We start from the raw sequence: 21,589 nt of genomic DNA, 5'->3' as shown, positions 1-21,589 counted from the left end.
TCTCTCTCTCTCTAATAAAAACACAATATTAATTAACCTCATTTTATTATAAGAACAAAGATTTATTACATACAAAGAACTTCACTAATAATAATAATAATAATAATAATAATAATAATAATAATAATAATAATAATAATAACTACAATTTTTCTAAGTCTTAAGAACAACTATTATTATTATTATTTTTAAACCCATTTTTTAACATGTATTATAATCATTAATAATAGAAAAATATATAAGGTTAACGCACACACACACACACACACACGCACACACACACACACACACACACACACACACGTATTTAATGTTAATGCTGTAAACTTATTATTAATTTGATCAGGTATTTGTGGAAGAGATTAAAGGAAGGAAGGAAATAGAGGAGGATGAAGAAGAAGAAGAAGAAGAAGAAGAAGAAGAAGAAGAAGAAGAAGAAAGGAAAAGAGGATATTGAAATTTGAAAAAGCATAATAAAAATGAATCTAAGGAGAAATAAAGAAGAAAAAACAATGAAAAGAGGAAATTAAAGGAAGCATTGTAGAGAGAGAGAGAGAAATTACGTGAGGGAAAAAAATGGATTACAGGAAAAAACAGGAAAAGGGAAAAAATATGTAGATTGAGATGAAAATAATTAACTTAACCCTGAATTATTGCTTCCACTAAAACAACAACAACAACACTAACAACAAAAACACTGAAATAATAATGATAATAATAATAATAATAATAATAATAAAATAACATGAAAATACAACCTCTCTCTCTCTCTCTCTCTCTCTCTCTCTCACACACACACACACACACACACCATTTCTGTCATAACTTTTCTGTTTTTTTTTTCTTGAATTATCAAAAGACAAAAAGCAATACAGTTTTTCTTCACAAGTTATTTTGGTAAACTTAACTATTTTGTGCTTGTGGGATTTGTTACTATGGTGGAAACACACACACACACACACACACACACACATATATACGTACATACATACTTAAGACAGACAGACAGACATGGGAATCTTTGTCATTTTTTCATCTCTCTCTCTCTCTCTCTCTCTCTCTCTCTCTCTCTCTCTCTCTCTCACAAACACACACACACAATCTTCCTTCCAAACACTTTTACTCACCTAATATTCCTCTCTCTCTCTCACACACACACACACTCTCTCGCTCCCTCCCACACACACACACACCTTAGTCAGCCTTCACACTGTTCTTCTTCTTGTGGGCGCGCTTACGGAACCCTTTGAGCTGCGACAAAACAATGCTCTCAAGAACGCAGCCTGGTAGGTAACTCCGGGCCAGCTCGATGAAGTAAGTCTGTTGAGAGAGGAGGAGGAGGTGATGAGGAAGGAGGAGGAGGAGGAGTTGAAGAAGAAGAAGCAGGTAGATCACAAGAAAGAAGAAGAAGAAAAGGAGGAGGAGGAGGAGGAAGAAAAACACAGGAAACAGAGACATCATATATCCCTTCCCTTACCTGAAGCTTATGCATGATGTAACCAGCTGTTTGCGCCTCTACACCAGCTGTTCTCAGGGAGGTGCTGACATATACCTCAGGGGACGGTGCCATCAGGGTAGGGCGCCGAATACGGGACATGTTCGACACCACAAAACCTGGCACTAGGCACTGTATGGTCACTCCGCTGGACGCTACCTCAAGGCCCAGGCTCTCGCTGAAGCTCCGGACGTAAGACTGTGGGGTGGAGGAGGGGAGTGGGTTAGTGTAGGGGTGGGAGAGGGAGGGATTGTGTATGGGGGAGTGTGGGGTGTGGGTGTTTGTGTGTGTGTGGAGGAGTGATGGAATGCGGGAACTGATTCTGTAAGGGAGATTGGGGAAGTGTTGGTAGGGGGAGATTGTGTAGGGGTAATTGGGGAAGTATGGGGAGGGGGAGATTGTGTAGGGGAGAGTGGGGAGGTATAGGGGAGAGGAAGATTGTATGGGGAACTGATTGATACCATAAGGTGCTGGCTATCATGTGTTTGAGGATACCCTAAACTTAACCTAACCTAATCTAACAAAACCCCAGACAGTCACTATAGGCCTGGACTCAGAAAAATCATATATGCTTCCATATTAATGAAACTTTCAATACAACTAAGTGAGGTCATTCTCTGTTGATTTATGCCATAAGGTGCTGGCTATCATGTGTTTGAAGATACCCTAAACTTAACTTGACCTAACCTAACAAAACCCAAACAGTCACTATAGGTCTTGACTCAGAAAACTCATATATGCTTCCTTACTAATGAGACTTTCTATACAACAAAGTGAGGTCATTCTGTGTTGATTTATACCATAAGGTGCTGGCTATCATGTGTTTGAAGATACCCTAAACTTAACCTAACCTAACCTAACAAACTCCTAAACAGTCACTATAGGTCTTAGAAAATTCGTATATGGTTCCTTATTAATGAGACTTTCTATACAACAAAGTGAGGTCATTCTGTGTTGATTTATACCATAAGGTGCTGGCTATCATGTGTTTGAGGATACCCTAAACTTAACCTAACCTAACCTAACAAAACCCCAAACAGTCACTATAGGCCTGGACTCAGAAAAATCATATATGCTTCCATATTAATGAAACTTTCAATACAACTAAGTGAGGTCATTTTCTGTTGATTTATGCCATAAGGTGCTGGCTATCATGTGTTTGAAGATACCCTAAACTTAACTTAACCTAACCTAACAAAACCCCAAACAGTCACTATAGGTCTTGACTCAGAAAACTCATATATGCTTCCTTACTACTGAGACTTTCTATACAACAAAGTGAGGTTATTCTTTGTTGATTTATACCATAAGGTGCTGGCTATCATGTGTTTGAAGATACCCTAAACTTAACCTAACCTAACCTAACAAAACCCCAAACAGTCACTATAGGCCTTGACTCAGAAAACACATATATGATTCCTTGCTAATGAGACTTTCTATACAACAAAGTGAGGTCATTCTCTGTTGATTGATACCATAAGGTGCTGGCTATCATGTGTTTGAAGATACCCTAAACTTAACCTAACAAAATCCAAAACAGTCACTATAGGTCTTGACTCAGAAAACTCATCTATGGTTCTTTACTAATGAGACTTTCTATACAACAAAGTGAGGTCATTCTGTGTTGATTTAAACCATAAGGTGCTGGCTATCATGTGTCTGAAGATACCCTAAACTTAACCTAACCTAACCTAACAAAACCCCAAACAGTCACTATAGGTCTTGACTCAGAAAACTCATATATGCTTCCTTAGTAATGAGACTTTCTATACAACAAAGTGAGGTGATTCTTTGTTGATTTATACCATAAGGTGCTGGCTATCATGTGTTTGAAGATACCCTAAACTTAACCTAACCTAACAAAACCCCAAACAGTCACTATGGGTCTTGACTCAGAAAACTCATTTATGCTTTCTAACTAATGAGACTTTCTATACAACAAAGTGAGGTCATTCTGTGTTGATTTATGCCATAAGGTGCTGGCTATCATGTGTTTGAAGATACCCTAAACTTAACCTAACCTAACCTAACAAAACCCCAAACAGTCACTATAGGTCTTGACTCAGAAAACTCATATATGCTTCCTTACTAATGAGACTTTCTATACAACAAAGTGAGGTCATTCTTTGTTGATTTATACCATAAGGTGCTGGCTATCATGTGTTTGAAGATACCCTAAACTTAATCTAACCTAACAAAACCACAAACAGTTACTATAGGTCTTGACTCAGAAAACTCATCAATGCTTCCTTACTAATGAGACTTTCCATACAACAAAGTCAGGTCATTCTGTGTTGATTTATACCATAAGGTGCTGGCTATCATGTGTTTGAAGATACCCTAAACTTAACCTAACAAAATCCTAAACAGTCACTATAGGTCTTGACTCAGAAAACTCATCTATGGTTCTTTACTAATGAGACTTTCTATACAACAAAGTGAGGTTATTCTTTGTTGATTTGTACCACAAGTCACTGGCTATCATGTGTTTGAGGATACCCTAAACTTAACCTAACCTAACAAAACCCAAAACAGTCACTATAGGCCTTGACTCAGAAAATTCATATATGCTTCCTTACTAATGAGACTTTCTATACAACAAAGTGAGGTCATTCTTTGTTGATTTATACCATAAGGTGCTGGCTGTCATGTGTTTGAAGATACCCTAAACTTAACCTAACCTAACCTAACAAAACCCAAAACAGTCACTATAGGTCTTGACTCAGAAAACTCATATATGCTTCCTTGCTAATGAGACTTTCTATACAACAAAGTGAGGTTATTCTCTGTTGATTTATACCATAAGGTGCTGGCTGTCATGTGTTTGAAGATACCCTAAACTTAACCTAACCTAACAAAACCCCAAACAGTCACTATAGGTCTTGACTCAGAAAACTCATAAATGCTTCCTTACTAATGAGACTTTCTATACAACAAAGTGAGGTCATTCTGTGTTGATTTATACCATAAGGTGCTGGCTATCATGTGTTTGAAGATACCCTAAACTTAACCTAACCTAACCTAACAAAACCCCAAACAGTCACTATAGGTCTTGACTCAGAAAACTCATAAATGCTTCCTTACTAATGAGACTTTCTATACAACAAAGTGAGGTCATTCTCTGTTGATTTATACCATAAGGTGCTGGCTATCATGTGTTTGAGGTTACCCTAAACTTAACCTAACCTAACCTAACAAAACCCCAAACAGTCACTATAGGCCTTGACTCAGAAAACTCATATATGCTTCCTTGCTAATGAGACTTTCTATACAACAAAGTGAGGTCATTCTGTGTTGATTTATACCATAAGGTGCTGGCTATCATGTGTTTGAAGATACCCTAAACTTAACCTAACCTAACAAAACCCCAAACAGTCACTATAGGCCTTGACTCAGAAAACTCATATATGCTTCCTTACTAATGAGACTTTCTATACAACAAAGTGAGGTCATTCTTTGTTGATTTATACCTTAAGGTGCTGGCTATCATGTGTTTGAAGATACCCTAAACTTAACCTAACCTAACCTAAGAAAACCCCAAACAGTCACTATAGGCCTTGACTCAGAAAATTCATATATGCTTCCTTACTAATGAGACTTTCTATACAATAAAGTGAGGTCATTCTGTGTTGATTTATACCATAAGGTGCTGGCTGTCATGTGTTTGAGGATACCCTAAACTTAACCTAACCTAACCTAACAAAACCCCAAACAGTCACTATAGGTCTTGACTCAGAAAACTCGTATATGCTTCCTTACTAATGAGACTTTCTATACAACAAAGTGAGGTCATTCTCTGTTGATTTATACCATAAGGTGCTGGCTATCATGTGTTTGAAGATACCCTAAACTTAACCTAACATAACCTAACAAAACCCCAAACAGTCATTATAGGCCTTGACTCAGAAAACTCATATATGCTTCCTTACTAATGAGACTTTCTATACAACAAAGTGAGGTCATTCTCTGTTGATTTATACCATAAGGTGCTGGCTATCATGTGTTTGAAGATACCCTAAACTTAACCTAACATAACCTAACAAAACCCCAAACAGTCATTATAGGCCTTGACTCAGAAAACTCATATATGCTTCCTTACTAATGAGACTTTCTATACAACAAAGTGAGGTCATTCTCTGTTGATTTATACCATAAGGTGCTGGCTATCATGTGTTTGAAGATACCCTAAACTTAACCTAACAAAATCCTAAACAGTCACTATAGGTCTTGACTCAGAAAACTCATATATGCTTCCTTACTAATGAGACTTTCTATACAACAAAGTGAGGTCATTCTCTGTTGATTTATACCATAAGGTGCTGGCTATCATGTGTTTGAGGATACCCTAAACTTAACCTAACCTAACCTAACAAAACCCCAAACAGTCACTATAGGCCTTGACTCAGAAAATGCATATATGCTTCCTTACTAATGAGACTTTCTATACAACAAAGTGAGGTCATTCTTTGTTGATTTATACCATAAGGTGCTGGCTATCATGTGTTTGAAGATACCCTAAACTTAACCTAACAAAATCCTAAACAGTCACTATAGGTCTTGACTCAGAAAACTCATCTATGGTTCTTTACTAATGAGACTTTCTATACAACAAAGTGAGGTCATTCTGAGTTGATTTGTACCACAAGTCACTGGCTGTCATGTGTTTGAGGATACCCTAAACTTAACCTAACCTAACCTAACAAAACCCAAAACAGTCACTATAGGCCTTGACTCAGAAAATTCATATATGCTTCCTTACTAATGAGACTTTCTATACAACAAAGTGAGGTCATTCTGTGTTGATTTATACCATAAGGTGCTGGCTATCATGTGTTTGAAGATACCCTAAACTTAACCTAACCTAACCTAACAAAACCCCAAACAGTCAATATAGGTCTTGACTCAGAAAATTCATATATGCTTCCTTACTAATGAGACTTTCTATACAACAAAGTGAGGTCATAATCTGTTGATTTACACCATAAGGTGCTGGCTATCATGTGTTTGAAGGTACCCTAAACTTAACCTAACCTAACCTAACAAAACCCCAAACAGTCACTATAGGCCTAGACTCAGAAAACTCATATATGCTTCCTTACTAATGAGACTTTCTATACAACAAAGTGAGGTCATTCTTTGTTGATTTTTACCATAAGGTGCTGGCTATCATGTGTTTGAAGATACCCTAAACTTAACCTAACCCAACAAAACCCCAGTCACTATAGGCCTTGACTCAGAAAACTCATATATGCTTCCTTGCTAATGAGACTTTCCATACAACAAAGTGAGGTCATTCTGTGTTGATTTATACCATAAGTTGCTGGCTATCATGTGTTTGAGGATACCCTAAACTTAACCTAACAAAACCCCAAACAGTCACTATAGGCCTTGACTCAGAAAATTCATATATGCTTCCTTACTAATGAGACTTTCTATACAACAAAGTGAGGTCATTCTTTGTTGATTTATACCATAAGGGCTGGCTATCATGTGTTTGAAGATACCCTAAACTTAACCTAACAAAACCCCAAACAGTCACTATAGGTCTTGACTCAGAAAACTCATACATGCTTCCTTACTAACGAGACTTTCTATACAACAAAGTGAGGCCAATTACTCTTCCACCCATCCGCCCCGTCACCCACCTTAGTTGCCCCATACACAGCCAGCAGGGGGGCAGGGATAGTCGAGGATAGAGAGGACAGGTTCAAGATCAATCCCCTCTTCCGCTCCACCATTCCGGGCAGCACAATACGAGTCATCTCCGTCAGGGACACGATATTGCAATTGATCAAGTTCTCGCACATTCTGGAAGAGAGGGATGGTGTGAGTGGGGTGACCAGGGGAGGGGGCATAGGTTAACCCGGTGGTAGGAGCAGGGGTCATGTTTCTTAATGGTCCCTCTAAGCGAGAAAAATGAGAAAAAATCACCCCTCACACAGACCATTTCATAATATATATCAAAGCACTTATGATCAGATTATGTATCATCTATTTTGGGGGGTTTATATCATGGCACAAATTTGGCCCGTCACTGCTACACGGTAAAGCCACAAATTTGGCCCGTCACTGCTACATGGTAAAGCCACAAATTTGGCCCGTCGCTGCTACACGGTAAAGCCACAAATTTAGGGTGGAAGCGAGATCCCACCCTCTCCCCAGCCATCCACTTCCACTGGCGCTCTTCCACGTCGTGTCATTAGGAAGAGGAAAGAAAAACTAAATATATGTTGGTGTGGGTGAGTTATGTGGGTGTCCGGGAAGCAAGTGGCTGAGGGGCGGGGCGGTTTTGACTTTTCCAGTGACCCTTCTACCTGTTAAGTGCTCCGCCCCCCTCCCTTCCCCTCATCCCCACCATCGCACCTGGCATAACCTGCGTCTTCTGCAAACCTCCTCTCCTGTCGTCTGCCTTGTGAGACAGAAATTCGCCCCAACCTCAGACTTCTAGACCTCCTGTAGATGATTTTTTTTCTTTCTTTTTTTCAAATTACTATGGATTTCTGTGTTTGGCGCTAATATCTACAACTTTTGAAGAGTTATTTTTTTGCCAGATGAAAAAAAAGATTGTCATTTCCCAGAGAAGTGTGGAAAACATCGAAATTCTGAAAATACCTCGGAAAGCACTTCATAAACTCTAAAATTCTTGTTAAATGAATTGTTTTGAAATACACACATGAAAATTAGTTTTTTTTTTGCGTTCTGGCCAACTCAGCCAATTATTTTTTGCGTCCGTAAGCGGTTAAAATTGGAGGACTTAAATAACAAGCCTGAGGGATATAGCGCCATAACCCTCCCCTATAGGACACAAATACCCAATCACCGTATCACCCCCTCCTCACCTCTTACAATTCTCCACCTGCATGAAGTACTCCGGGTGGTCGTAACTCATCCCCACATTGTTGACCAGCACCCCAATGTCAAGCCCCTTCAACTCCGCCTCCAGTCTGTCGTAGATATCCGTGCGGGTGAAGTCAACATCTATTATCTTGGTCTCGGTCTTGTGCTTGGACTCTGTGGGGGTTGGGAATGGTTAGTATGGGGGGGAAGGAGGAGGTTTTCAGTGGGGTTGTGGATTGGGGAAACATGGGAAAAAGTTTGGTTTAGTGGGCGCAACATCTGTGGTCATATGCCGGAGAGAGACAGAAGGGGAAGGAATTATAGGAGAAGGGAAGGTTTTGTTTAGTCGGCGCAACATCTGTGGTCATATGCCGGAGAGAGACAGAAGGGGAAGGAATTATAGGAGAAGGGAAAGTTTTGTTTAGTGGGCGCAACATCCGTGGTCATATGCCGGAGAGAGACAGAAGGGGAAGGAATTATAGGAGAAGGGAAGGTTTTGTTTAGTCGGCGCAACATCTGTGGTCATATGCCGGAGAGAGACAGAAGGGTAAGGAATTATAGGAGAAGTGAAAGTTTTGTTTAGTGGGCGCAACATCCGTGGTCATATGCCGGAGAGAGACAGAAGGGGAAGGAATTATAGGAGAAGGGAAGGTTTTGTTTAGTGGTGAACATCTGTGGTCATATGCGGAGAGAGACAGAAGGGAAGGAATTATAGGAGAAGGGAAGGTTTTGTTTAGTCGCAACATCTGTGGTCATATGCCGGAGAGAGACGGAAGGAAGGAATTATAGGAAGGAAGGTTTTGTTTAGTCGCAACATCTGTGGTCATATGCGGAGAGAGACAGAAGGGGAAGGAATTATAGGAGAAGGGAAAGTTTGGTTTAGTAACATCTGTGGTCATATGCGGAGAGAGACAGAAGGGAAGGAATTATAGGAGAAGGAAAGTTTGGTTTAGTGGGCGCAACATCTGTGGTCATATGCGGAGAGAGACAGAAGGGAAGGAATTATAGGAGAAGGAAGGTTTTGTTTAGTGGGCTAACATCTGTGGTCATATGCGGAGAAAGACAGAAGGGAAGGAATTATAGGAGAAGGAAAGTTTGTTTAGTCGCAACATCTGTGGTCATATGCGGAGAGAGACAGAAGGGAAGGAATTATAGGAGAAGGGAAGGTTTTGTTTAGTCGCAACATCTGTGGTCATATGCGGAGAGAGACAGAAGGGGAAGAATTATAGGAGAAGGAAGGTTTTGTTTAGTGCAACATCTGTGGTCATATGCGGAGAGACAGAAGGGAAGGAATTATAGGAGAAGGGAAGGTTTTGTTTAGTCGGCAACATCTGTGGTCATATGCGGAGAGAGACAGAAGGAAGGAATTATAGAAGGAAAGTTTTGTTTAGTGGGCGCAACATCTGTGGTCATATGCGGAGAGAGACAGAAGGGAGGAATTATAGGAGAAGGAAAGTTTGGTTTGGCGCAGGGCGCAACATCTGTGGTCATATGCGGAGAGAGACAGAAGGGAAGGAATTATAGGAGAAGGGAAAGTTTGGTTTAGTGGGCTTAACATCTGTGGTCATATGCGGAGAGAGACAGAAGGGAAGGAATTATAGGAGAAGGGAAAGTTTGGTTTAGTATGCTAACATCTGTGGTCATATGCGGAGAGAGACAGAAGGGAAGGAATTATAGGAGAAGGAAGGTTTTGTTTAGTGGGCGCAACATCTGTGGTCATATGCGGAGAGAGACAGAAGGGGAAGGAATTAAAGGAGAAGGAAAGTTTTGTTTAGTCGGCAACATCTGTGGTCATATGCCGGAGAGAGACAGAAGGGGAAGGAATTATAGAAGGGAAAGTTTTGTTTAGTCGGCGCAACATCTGTGGTCATATGCCGGAGAGAGACAGAAGGGGAAGGAATTATAGGAGAAGGGAAAGTTTTGTTTAGTCGGCGCAACATCTGTGGTCATATGCCAGAGAGAGACAGAAGGGGAAGGAATTATAGGAGAAGGGAAAGTTTTGTTTAGTCGGCGCAACATCTGTGGTCATATGCCGGAGAGAGACAGAAGGGGAAGGAATTATAGGAGAAGGGAAGGTTTTGTTTAGTCGGCGCAACATCTGTGGTCATATGCCGGAGAGAGACAGAAGGGGAAGGAATTATAGGAGAAGGGAAGGTTTTGTTTAGTCGGCGCAACATCTGTGGTCATATGCCGGAGAGAGACAGACGGGGAAGGAATTATAGGAGAAGGGAACAGACCCCAGGAGACGGGACACAACCCCTGATTAATACCTGGTACCCATTCACTGCTGGGTGGACAGGGGCGTAGGGTATCGGAAAAGCCGCCCAAATTTTTCCACTCCGCCTGGGGATGAAATATGGAGTGGAGAGAGATGGGGTTACGGGTAATTGGGGAAAAATGGGGATTGGAAATGGTGTGGAAATATGTATGGGGTTGGGAAATTGGGGAGTGGGGGAAGAGGGAAGAAAAATAGAAGAAGAAGAAGAAGAACACACACACACACACACAAAAAAAAAAAAAAAAAAAAATGACCACAAAATAAAAAAATAAAAAAAATATAACTATAACACACACACACACACACACACACACACACACACACACACACACACACACACACACTTACGAACTTCCGCTGCCACATTCTGGAGTTTATGAGCTGTTCTGCTGACCAACACGATCTTGAACCCGCGCCTTGCAAGCTGCCGGGAGAGAGAGAGAGAGAGAGAGAGAGAGAGAGAGAGAGAGAGAGAGAGAGAGAGAGAGAGAAAATTAGTATGCAAGATAAATTCATATACTGTAATTTTTTTTTCATTTTAATATTTTTTTCATGATTTCTTTCTTTTTCTTTCTTTCATTTCTTTCATTCATATATATTTCTTTTTTTTTGTTTTTTCGTCCTCTTCAACTTCCTTCAATTTTATTCTTCATTCCTTCTTTCTCTCCTTCTCAATCTTTTTTTTTCTATTTCTGTTCCTTTCCTTCCTTCCTTCCTTCATTCATTCCCATATATAACATTATTTCTTCATCTCCTTCTCTCAACCTTCCTTCATCTCCAGTATTCCTTCTTTTTCCTTCCTTCCTTCACTTCCTTCATCTGTATTTTCCATTCCTTCCTTCCTTCACTTCCTTCATCTGTATTTTCCATTCCTTCCTTCCTTCATCTGTATTTTCCATTCCTTCCTTCCTTCCTTCACTTCCTTCAATCTCATATACAACATTATTTTTTCATCTCCTCTCATCCTTCCTTCCTTCACCTCCTTCATCTGTATTTTTCCTTCCTTCCTTCCTTCCTTCACTTCTTCTTTTTCCTTCCTTCCTTCCTTCCTTAGCCTTCTTTGATCTCTATACTCTTCACAATTTCTTTCCTTCCTTCCTTCATTCATATATCCCCTTCCTTCCTTCCTTCTCTTCCCTTCCTCTCAACCTTCATCCATTTCAATTTCTCACCATTTCTTCCTTTTTCTCTCTTCTTCTTCTTCTTCTTCAACTTACCTCAAACACATATGCCTTCCCAATCCCATCTGTTGCTCCGGTCACCACTGTGGGAGAGAGAGAGAGAGAGAGAGAGAGAGAGAGAGAGAGAGAGAGAGAGTGAGTGATTTGTATGTCTATCTATATATCTATCTATCTGTCTGTTTAAATTATCTATGGTTTTTTTTTCCTTCATTTCCTTCTTTTTTTTATTTTTTGCATTATTTTTTTTTTAACTTTACTTTTTGCTATAATTGTGTGTGTCTGTATGTCTGTTTCCCTGTCTATCTGTTTGTCTGTTTCCCTCTGTCTGTCTGTCTGTCTGTCCACAAGTTCTCTTTTCCTTTCCGCTTTCAATGTTTTTTGGTCTTAATCTCTGTCTGTATAACTGTCCGTCTGTCTGTCTTTCTAATTCACCTACAAGTTCTTTTCTTTTTAGTGTGAATGTCTGTCTGTTAACCTATTTCTCAGTCTGTCTGTGTGTGTGTGTGTGTGTGTGTGTGTGTGTGTGTGTGTGTGTGTGTGTGTGTGTGTGTGTGTGTGTGTGTGTGTGTGTGTGTGTGTAGGTTAGGTTAGGTTAGGTAAGTTAGGTTAGATTAGGTAAGGTTGGGAGGGTAAGGTGTGTGTGTGTGTGTGTGTGTGTGTGTGTGTGTGTCTGTGTGTGTGTGTGTGTGTGTGTGTGTGTGTGTGTGTGTGTGTGTGTGTGTGTGTGTGTGTGTGTGTGTGTGTGTGTGTGTACAGATGTTATTCAGCAAGTCATCACCATCACCACCACCACCACCACCACCAGTACCACCATCACCACCATCTTCACACCACCTGGCCGCAGCATGACAGTGTTACCAGACAGGTGTGTGTATAACCAGACCACTGAAAAATGACTTCTTTTCACCAACCCCCAGCTGGCAACACTGATGACTTAGCATGATTGGGGGGGGGGGGAAGGGAGCGGATGGGGAGGGGGTATGGGTGGGGAGGAAGGGGGGATGGTTACAGGGATGGGGTGGTGGGAGATAGGGGGGTTTGATAGTGGGGAGGGGATGCTGGGGAGAAGAGGGGAGGGGGTGCTAGCTGGGGAGAAGAGAGAAGAGGGGAGGGGGTGCTTATGTGAGGGGAGAAAGAGGGGAGAGGGGAGGGGGTGCTAGCTGGGGAGAAGAGGGAAGAGGGGAGGGGGTGCTTATGTGAGGGGAGAAAGAGGGGAGAGGGGAGGGGGTGCTAGCTGGGGAGAGGAGAGAAGAGGGGAGGGGGTGCTTATGTGAGGGGGGAAAGAGGGGGTGCTTGTTTTGGGGGAGTGGGGGGCTGTGTGTGTGTGTGTGTGTGTGTGTGTGTGTGTGTGTGTGTGCGTACCATCTGGTCTTCTTGTGTATCATAAAAAAACACATTCCAACATTAAATTCTTTTTATATAAACCTGTAATTTCATTTTTTATATTTATGTACTTAATAATTTTCTCAGTGAACGAAAACCCAAAAAGAAAGATCAAGGAAATATCCGAATCACTCCTAACACATTTAAAACTATCCGAAAATAAAATAGTCTCATCTACCACCAGAAAGCACTAATCTAACCGCTCTTTCCTAATTACCTGTGACACTAATTACTACCCATTTTTACTATTTTGATGATCAGGCACTACAAATTTAAGTTACCTCTGGCACTAAGTTATATATGTATGTTGTGACGCGAGCCTCCCATAACGCACTCAGCCAGGGGGGTACCTCTGGCCGACTGGATAAGGAGTGGCCTTCCCGTTACGCTGGTCGTGGGTTCGATCCCCAGCGCTGGCAGACCTTTCCTTGTCTGGATGAATTTGTTAAGCGTTTCGTTACGAGCGATGGTCGTGTAGGAGTAGAGAAAAGAGAACAACCCTGGTATTTCATGTATATATATAACCCACTAATTATACCCCTTAAATCCTGTGACGTCAATCTATATATGGCACTAACTACCCATTAAAATCCACAAAGACATGAAATTAAATATGGCGCTAATTACCCCCTTAAATCTATACGTACTAAATTAGATTAAGATTGGTTTCAATAGTGCCGTGCCAGTATTTCATCGCCTACCTTATGAAACATCAGTATCTCTTCATATATCTCTTCCACAAACGTTTAACAGTCATGGAAACGCTTTCAAAATCCACTTCAAGGACTATTTAGTGTTGAAGATAGGGGATGATATTTACGAAAGCATAGCCTCCTCTGGTTGGCTTGCAGGGGGTTTAGGGTGGGGGAGCATATTTAACCCGGTAGCTGCGGGGATCATATATCTTAAAAGCACCTCTAAGCGACTTAATGAGAAAGAATCATCACTCACGCAAACCATTTCATTAAATTTAGTACCAATGCATTTGCGATCAGTTTACGCATCATCTATTTTGGGGGTTTATATCATGGTAAAAATTTGGCCCATAGCTGCTACACGGTAAAGCCACAAATTTGCCCCGTCGCTGCTACACGGTAAAGCCACAAATTTGGCCCGTCGCTGCTACACGGTAAAGCCACAAATTTGGCCCGTCGCTGCTACACGGTAAAGCCACAAATTTGGCCCGTCGCTGCTACACGGTAAAGCCACAAATTTGGCCCGTCGCTGCTCCACGGTAAAGCCACAAATTTGGCCCGTTGCTGCTACACGGTAAAGCCACAAATTTGGCCCGTCGCTGCTACCGGGTTAAACTACTCCAGCCAATCTTTACGACCTGCTAATGAGGGATGGCCCCCCGCTGGATCCCCCCCCCCCCCACTTGTATATGCAATTTATTTCTGCGAGGAGGTATTTCTCGCAACACAGGCTACACCACGGTCGCCAGAGGAGGCTATGCTTTCGTGAACATCATCCCCTGTTTGCAACACTAAATAGTCCTTGAATTGGATTTTGAAAGCGTTTCCATGACTGTTGAACGTTTGTAGAAAAGGTATATGAAGAGATACTGATGTTTGATAAGGTAGGTCATGAGATACTGGCCCGGCGCTATTAAAACCAACCTTTACCCTAAATTATATATGGTACTAGTTAATTAGCACCTTAGATCTATAGGTACTAAATTATATATGGTACCAATTACCCCTGAATCCACAATGGCATGAGTTATATAGCACTAATTATCCCCCAAACTAACAAGCACTAATGACTTTCTTAAAACCTTACTAATTACATGGCCAGGTCACTCACCAACCCACTCCCCTATGGTCTTAATTAACACACTAATTACCACTTAAACCCTACTATAATAACTACCTATGGCACTAATTATCCCCCAAACTAACAGGCACTAATGACTTTCTTAAATCCTTACTAATTACATGGCAAGGTCACTAACCATCCCACTCTCCTATGGTCTTAATTAACACACTAATTACCACTTAAACCCTACTATAATAACTACCTATGGCACTAATTATCCCCCAAACTAACAAGCACTAATGACTTTCTTAAAACCTTACTAATTACATGGCCAGGTCACTAACCAACCCACTCCCCTATGGTCTTAATTAACACTTACACTAATTATCACTTAAACCCTACTATAATAACTACCTATGGCACTAATTATCCCCCAAACTAACAAGCACTAATGACTTTCTTAAAACCTTACTAATAACATTGCAAGGTCACTCACCAACCCACTCCCCTATGGTCTTAATTAACACTTACACTAATTACCACTTAAATCCTTCTCTAATAATTTCCTATGGCACTAATTATCCCCCAAACTAACAAGCACTAATTACTTTCTTAAAATCTTACTAATTACATGGCCAGGTCACTCACCAGCCCACTCCCCTATGGTCTTAATTAACACTTACACTAATTACCACTTAAACCCTACTATAATAACTACCTATGGCACTAATTATCCCCTTCAGACTCCCACAGAAGCCCTAATTACCCTATTAAGCCCACTAATATAGGGTCACTCTTCCTTACCTATCTCAACAGCGATAATTAATGGTTTAAATCCACACAGGAGCACTAATTAAACCTCTAATTATTTATATATCCCAATTAAGCCCACTAATTACCCCTCTAATTCTCTTGAGCCCTAAAAACACGTACTGAACAGGTCACATACCAACCCACTCTCTCTCTCTCTGAACCCACGGGAGTAATTATACTTTTAAACTCACAGAGACGCTAATAACCTCATTAAGCCCACAGGAAGGCCATAATTACCTTACTTAATCCCACTAATTACCTGTATGAACTCTTAATTAACCCCCCCCCCCAACTCACAGAGGCACTAATAACCTCATTAAGCCCACAGGAAGGCCAAAACTACCTCACTTAATCCCACTAATTACCTGTATGAACTCTTAATTAACCCCCCATTAACCCCCTCTTAATTAACCCCCCCAACTCACTTAATTAACCCCCCTAACTCACAGAGGCACTAATAACCTCATTAAGCCCACAACTACCTCACTTAATCCCACTAATTACCTGTATGAACTCTTAATTACCCCCCGGTCACTCACCCGCCCACTCCCCCGTCTTCTTGAGGTTGACGTTGAGGCCGATGATGGACGCCAGGAAGCAGCCGTATATTCTAATTATACCTGTATGAACTCTTAATTAACCCCCTCTTAATTAACCCCCCCAACTCACTTAATTAACCCCCTAACTCACAGAGGCACTAATAACCTCATCAAGCCCACAGGAAGGCCATAACTACCTCACTTAATCCCACTAATTACCTGTATGAACTCTTAATTACCCCCCCCCATCTCCCCCCCCCCCCCGGTCACTCACCCGCCCACTCCCCCGTCTTCTTCAGGTTGACGTTGAGGGCGAGGATGGACGCCAGGAAGCAGCCGTATATCCCTTTAACGAGTGACCAGCCCAGCCTGCACGCCACCAGGGCCACGGCCGCCTTGCCCACCAGCTCCCACATCCTGCAGCACACACGGACACACTCAGGCACACGGACACACACGGCGGGGCGGCAGGAGAGTGTGTGAGTGTGTGTGTGGGGCGGTGAAAGCGGCTGCTGTGTGTGTGTGTGTGTGTGTGAGTGCTGGGTTGGGTGCGTTCTGCGGCCCTGGGCTTGGGCTGGGCTGGGCTGGGTGGAGGGAACACACCTTGCAACGGGGCGGGTCTGGTGCTCGAGACCTCCAGCAGGTGGTTGATTGATTGATTGATTGTTTATTGTTGCAGGTAAACAACAAGGGAGAAGGGAGAAACATGCCATCCCAACCCCCAGGCAGGACAGAGTGTGATTGATTGATGATTGATTGATAGTTTATTGTTGCAGGTAAACAACAAGGGAGAAGGGAGGAACATGCCATCCCAACCCCCAGGCATTACAGTGTGATTGATTGATGATTGATTGATAGTTTATTGTTGCAGGTAAACAACAAGGGAGAAGGGGGACATGCCCATCAACCCCAGGCATTACAGTGTGATTGATTGATGATTGATTGATAGTTTATTGTTGCAGGTAAACAAGGAAGGGAAGGAAGAACATCCCAACCCCCAGGCATTACAGTGTGATTGATTGATGATTGATTGATAGTTTATTGTTGCAGGTAAACAACAAGGGAGAAGGGAGGAACATGCCATCCCAACCCCCAGGCATTACAGTGTGATTGATTGATGATTGATTGATAGTTTATTGTTGCAGGTAAACAACAAAGGAGAAGGGAGGAACATGCTATCCCAACCCCCAGGCAGGACACAGTGTGATTATACAACTATTAATACATGTGTAGGGAGCACCAGGAAGCTAAAGATACAATGGTAGGAAGGAAAGCACAACAAGATATAGTACACGAAAACAATCGCTCCTTACCTCCTTCGATACCTCGCAAAGATAAACGTTTCCCGCAATGTTGCTGCCACTCGCTAAAACGTTTGCGCACACTCAGCTTCTCATACAGCTTATCTTGTGGGTCCTACAAGTATCTATGCTGCCTAACTTCTTCTAGCAATGCCACCTCGGCCTCCCAGCTCCAAATCTTGCTGTCTGTATATGTCATTTCTTTTTTAGCAATGAAGGTGACCGTAGCGCCCACCATCGCCAGTGTGTGCCAGTCTGTCCAGCGGAAGAGATTGATTGATTGATTGATAGTTTATTGTTGCAGGTAAACAACAGGGGAGAAGGGATGCGGAGAAGGAATACGTCGATCACAGCAAACAGCAGGCCGTCACATTGCACCAACGATGTCAACACGATGTCAACGCTGTGTAAATGTTTGCTGAGATACACTAGAAAAACTAACCCACGCCTATGATAGAAATACCCATAGCTGGGCACGATAACAGAAAACCTTATTCCCGATAACCGATAACTGATAATGGAAAACCTTATCGGCGATAACCGATATTCGTTAACTGGAAACACAAATATAGGCGATAACCGATAACCGATACCCGATATTAATCCACAATTCCGATAGCGATATTCCGATAGGCGAAAATGTGTGCTTTCCTTCCTACCATTGTATCTTTAGTTTCCTGGTGCTCCCCACACATGTATTAATAGTTGTATAATCACACACTGTGTCCTGCCTGGGGGTTGGGATGGCATGTTCCTCCCTTCTCCCTTGTTGTTTACCTGCAACAATAAACTATCAATCAATCAATCAATCAACTATATTATTTCCAATAAAAAAACATAGATGAATTCAAATTTTCATTACTTGTATTTTAGAAAACTTACAAAACCTGAAAACCACACGTTGACGCGTACCTATGGACGGTAATACTAGAAACGCCTGAACCGGTGTTGTGTTATCAGGCGTCCCCGCCGTCAAAAATTGCTTACAAACACTGGTCTCTCGTGAACGGTGCATGCTCAGACCAGCAAGCGTAGACCTGTACAGCCTCACAAAGCTTTTTATCCGTAATTAAGAGTTGCTGGAAGGCTGAATCAGACATACAGTACCACTACCACCATCCCCGCTGTTTCTAGAACGACACTCTGTGCGAGTTGTATTTATATGTACAGAGTGCCGTTTTAGAAACAGCGAGGATGGTGGTACTGTATGTCTTAATGTGTTAAAAAGCTTTGTGAGACTCTATAGGCCTACACTTACTGGTCTGAGCATGCGTAGTTCACGAGAGACCAGTGTTTGTACACAAAAGCGCCAACATTTGACGATGGGACACCAAATAACACAACACCTTCAATATCATGGCATGCTCACAAACGAATATGGAATATCAAATTTGAGGCAGTGAATAATAATTTTGGGGGCAAAGTTAAATGATTTTTCTTTTTGATATATTGATTTTTGAGTCTTACATAAAAAAAAATAACCTAGTGTTTTAATGTTGATGATCAAAGTATGAAATATCTTCACCGAAGATATTTCATACCCCGAAGCTTTTACATACAACACCGGGCGCCCGGGCCACGTGTAGGGAGGAAATACCCCTTTAAAGGTTGGCAAGGGCTTCTCTCTCTCTCTCTCTCTCTCTCTCTCTCTCTCTCTCTCTCTCTCTCTCTCTCTGTTATCCACTTCCGGGCTATTAATAGTCTCTTAATATCTGTAATTAGGTCGTTCACCCTCACGAGAAAACCCAGCGATGGGAAAACACACTAGAGAGAGAACATTACGACATCTATTTCTCTATTATTTTATCTTTATATTCTTCCTTTTTCTCTTCTGATTGATTGATTGATTGATTGATAGTTTATTCATTTTCTCTCCCATTTTTCTTTTTTTTATTTTCCTTTTCTCATTTTTTCTTATTTTTCTTCTTAATCTTTTCTCTTCTCTCTTCGTTTCTCTTTCTCTCTTCTGACTGATAAGTGTTTTTTTTTCTTTTTTCTTTTCCTCTCCCATTTCTCTTATTTTTTCTTTTCCTTCGCTTTTTTTCTTATTTCTCTCCTTAATCTTTTCTCCTCTCTTTCTCTTCGTTATTTCTCTTTTTCCCTTCTTCTTTTAAGATGATTTCTTCTTTTTTTCTTCTCTATTCCAATCTTCCTTTTTCTCTCTCCATTTTTCTCTTCTTATTCTCTCCCTTTCTCTTCTTTCTCCTCTTTTCTCTTCCTATATTCCTTCTTTTTTCCTTCTTTTCCTACTTTTCCCTCCTCCTTCTCCTCTCCAAGATAACTATCAATAAATCAATCAATATTTTTCCTTATAACTTAATCCTTTTCTCTCCATTTTTATCTTCTTATTCTCTCCATTTCTCTTCTTTCTCCTCTTTTCTCTTCTTATATTCCTTCTTTTTCCTTTCTTTTCCTTCCTTTTTCCTCCCCCTCTCCAACAGTGACCATCTCCCAGACCAAGACCAAGAAGACCTCCCCCTCATGTACCCATTTTAGACCCGACAGGTATGAAGGGGGGGGAGGAGGAGGAGGAGGGGGGGGCAGCCAGGTAGTCGCTTTCACCTGGTGGTCCTCCTCTTCCTCCTCTTCCTCCTCCTCCTCCTCTCCTCTTCCATGATGGGGCACAAAAAAATGTTAATGATATCCGTTGGGTGGAAGTTGCAAGCGAGAATGAGTTTGCAGAATTGAAAGACCGCGGGACCATATTTTTTGTCATTTTTTACATTTTTTTCCTAATTTTTACCTTCCTGTGTCCTTGAGGAGTGTTTTTTTTATATATTATTTTTCCTCTATTTCGAGATCTTGACCATATGTTTATTTTTATTTTTATTTCTTGTTATTTTTTTTCTCTATATCCGTGAGACATTTTTTTTCCATTTTTCCTATTTTTTTCCTAATTTTTCCCTTCCTGTGTTTTTTTATGTTATTTTTCCATATGTTTATTTTTATTTTTATTTCTAGTTAATTTTTTTCTCTATATCCGTGAGACATTTTTTCCCCATTTTCCTTTTTTTTCATGTAAGTGTTTTCAAGGAGACGAAAAACCACATATTTTTTCTCTCCTTCTTTTTCTCTTCTCCCTCATTTCCTTCTTTTTCCTTCTTTATTTCTTCTTCCTCCGCTTTCGTTTCTCTTAATTCCTTTTTCCTCCCCTTGTCTTTCATTTTGGGCATTTTTTAAAATTTTCTGGTGCCCTCGCATGTGGGTATCCAGCTCAATGAGAAGGCCATCAATCAATCAATCAATCAACTTGCTCGACGTGCTCTTTCAGGATGACACAGAGGACCCTGGCACTGACTATACGCTTAGCTATGATTGAATTGATTGAATTGATTGATAGTTTAATGTTGCAAGGGAGAGGAGATTGATTGAATTGATTGATTGATTGTTTAATGTTGCAAGGGAGAGGAAATTGATTGATTGAATTGATTGATTGTTTAATGTTGCAAGGGAGAGGAGATTGATTGATTGTTTAATGTTGCAAGGGAGAGGAGATTGATTGATTGTTTAATGTTGCAAGGGAGAGGAGATTGATTGATTGTTTAATGTTGCAAGGGAGAGGAGATTGATTGATTGTTTAATGTTGCAAGGGAGAGGAGATTGATTGAATTGATTGATTGATTGTTTAATGTTGCAAGGGAGAGGAGATTGATTGATTGATAGTTTATTGTTGCAAGTAAAACAACAAAGGAGAAAGGAGGAACATGCCATCCCAATCCCCAGGCAGGACAGAGTGTGATCATTCAACTATTAGTACCTGGAACAATATACTATCAATCAATCAATCATATACGTTGGTAGAAAGAAAAGCATAACATCCCTTTTCTTTCATTTTGGGCATCTTTCTTTTTTTTCTCATTTTTTGTCTTTTCTCTCCCTCATTTCCTTCTTTATTTCTTCTTCTTCTGCAGCTTCCGTTTATCTTAATTCCTTTTTCTTCTCATTTCCTTCGTTTTCTTCCTTATTTCTCAGGATGTGGTACCCATGGGTCTCAGGCTCGGCTA

At 41.0% G+C, this 21,589-nt stretch overlaps 1 protein-coding gene and 4 long non-coding RNA genes across 9 annotated transcripts; 3 read left to right on the top strand and 2 right to left on the bottom strand.

Moving 5' to 3' along the window:
- Positions 1–28: 28 nt before the first annotated feature.
- Positions 29–16,702, bottom strand: LOC126993676 (very-long-chain 3-oxoacyl-CoA reductase-like). The gene is made up of 7 exons (XM_050852850.1): positions 16,559–16,702; positions 11,828–11,874; positions 10,959–11,034; positions 8,335–8,506; positions 7,141–7,303; positions 1,478–1,693; positions 29–1,320 (listed from the first exon to the last, which is right to left on the bottom strand). The coding sequence occupies exons 1-7, from the start codon at positions 16,698–16,700 to the stop codon at positions 1,195–1,197; spliced, it is 942 nt and encodes a 313-aa protein (XP_050708807.1). The 5' UTR covers positions 16,701–16,702; the 3' UTR covers positions 29–1,194.
- LOC126993678 (uncharacterized) lies at positions 2,412–6,049 on the top strand. Of its 3 annotated transcripts, XR_007748179.1 has the most exons (4): positions 2,412–2,466; positions 3,472–3,613; positions 3,779–5,623; positions 5,954–6,049. It is a non-coding gene; the product is annotated as an uncharacterized LOC126993678 (long non-coding RNA). The 3 variants fall into 3 exon arrangements; XR_007748177.1 differs by lacking the exon at positions 2,412–2,466 and having other exon boundaries at positions 3,318–3,613; XR_007748178.1 differs by lacking the exon at positions 2,412–2,466 and having other exon boundaries at positions 3,319–3,613; positions 3,779–5,453.
- LOC126993681 (uncharacterized) lies at positions 14,832–15,624 on the top strand. Of its 2 annotated transcripts, none has more exons than XR_007748183.1 (2): positions 14,832–14,971; positions 15,420–15,624. It is a non-coding gene; the product is annotated as an uncharacterized LOC126993681 (long non-coding RNA). The 2 variants fall into 2 exon arrangements; XR_007748184.1 differs by lacking the exon at positions 14,832–14,971 and adding an exon at positions 15,113–15,267.
- On the bottom strand, positions 14,915–16,056 carry LOC126993680 (uncharacterized). Of its 2 annotated transcripts, none has more exons than XR_007748181.1 (3): positions 15,651–16,056; positions 15,195–15,346; positions 14,915–15,046 (listed from the first exon to the last, which is right to left on the bottom strand). It is a non-coding gene; the product is annotated as an uncharacterized LOC126993680 (long non-coding RNA). The 2 variants fall into 2 exon arrangements; XR_007748182.1 differs by having other exon boundaries at positions 14,965–15,099; positions 15,248–15,346; positions 15,651–16,054.
- Positions 16,273–16,778, top strand: LOC126993679 (uncharacterized). Its single transcript, XR_007748180.1, has 2 exons — positions 16,273–16,309; positions 16,584–16,778. It is a non-coding gene; the product is annotated as an uncharacterized LOC126993679 (long non-coding RNA).
- Positions 16,779–21,589: the final 4,811 nt, after the last annotated feature.

This window comes from Eriocheir sinensis, unplaced genomic scaffold, assembly GCF_024679095.1.
Source record: "Eriocheir sinensis breed Jianghai 21 unplaced genomic scaffold, ASM2467909v1 Scaffold653, whole genome shotgun sequence".
In the NCBI taxonomy this organism is placed as follows: domain Eukaryota; kingdom Metazoa; phylum Arthropoda; class Malacostraca; order Decapoda; family Varunidae; genus Eriocheir; species Eriocheir sinensis.
Note: the sequence above shows the minus strand (reverse complement) of the source record. Positions and strands in the feature narration are given on the sequence as shown.

Bases quoted from the DNA above. Each gene is read 5' to 3' on its own strand.
- LOC126993676 (XM_050852850.1), bottom strand. From the start codon at position 16,700: ATGTGGGAGCTGGTGGGCAAGGCGGCCGTGGCCCTGGTGGCGTGCAGG. The intron at 11,035-11,827 runs GTAAGTTGAAGA...CTCTCCCGGCAG, and splicing joins GGAAGGCATATGTGTTTGAG to CTTGCAAGGCGCGGGTTCAA. The intron at 7,304-8,334 runs GTGAGGAGGGGG...CCTCTCTTCCAG, and splicing joins CAGGTGGAGAATTGTAAGAG to AATGTGCGAGAACTTGATCA.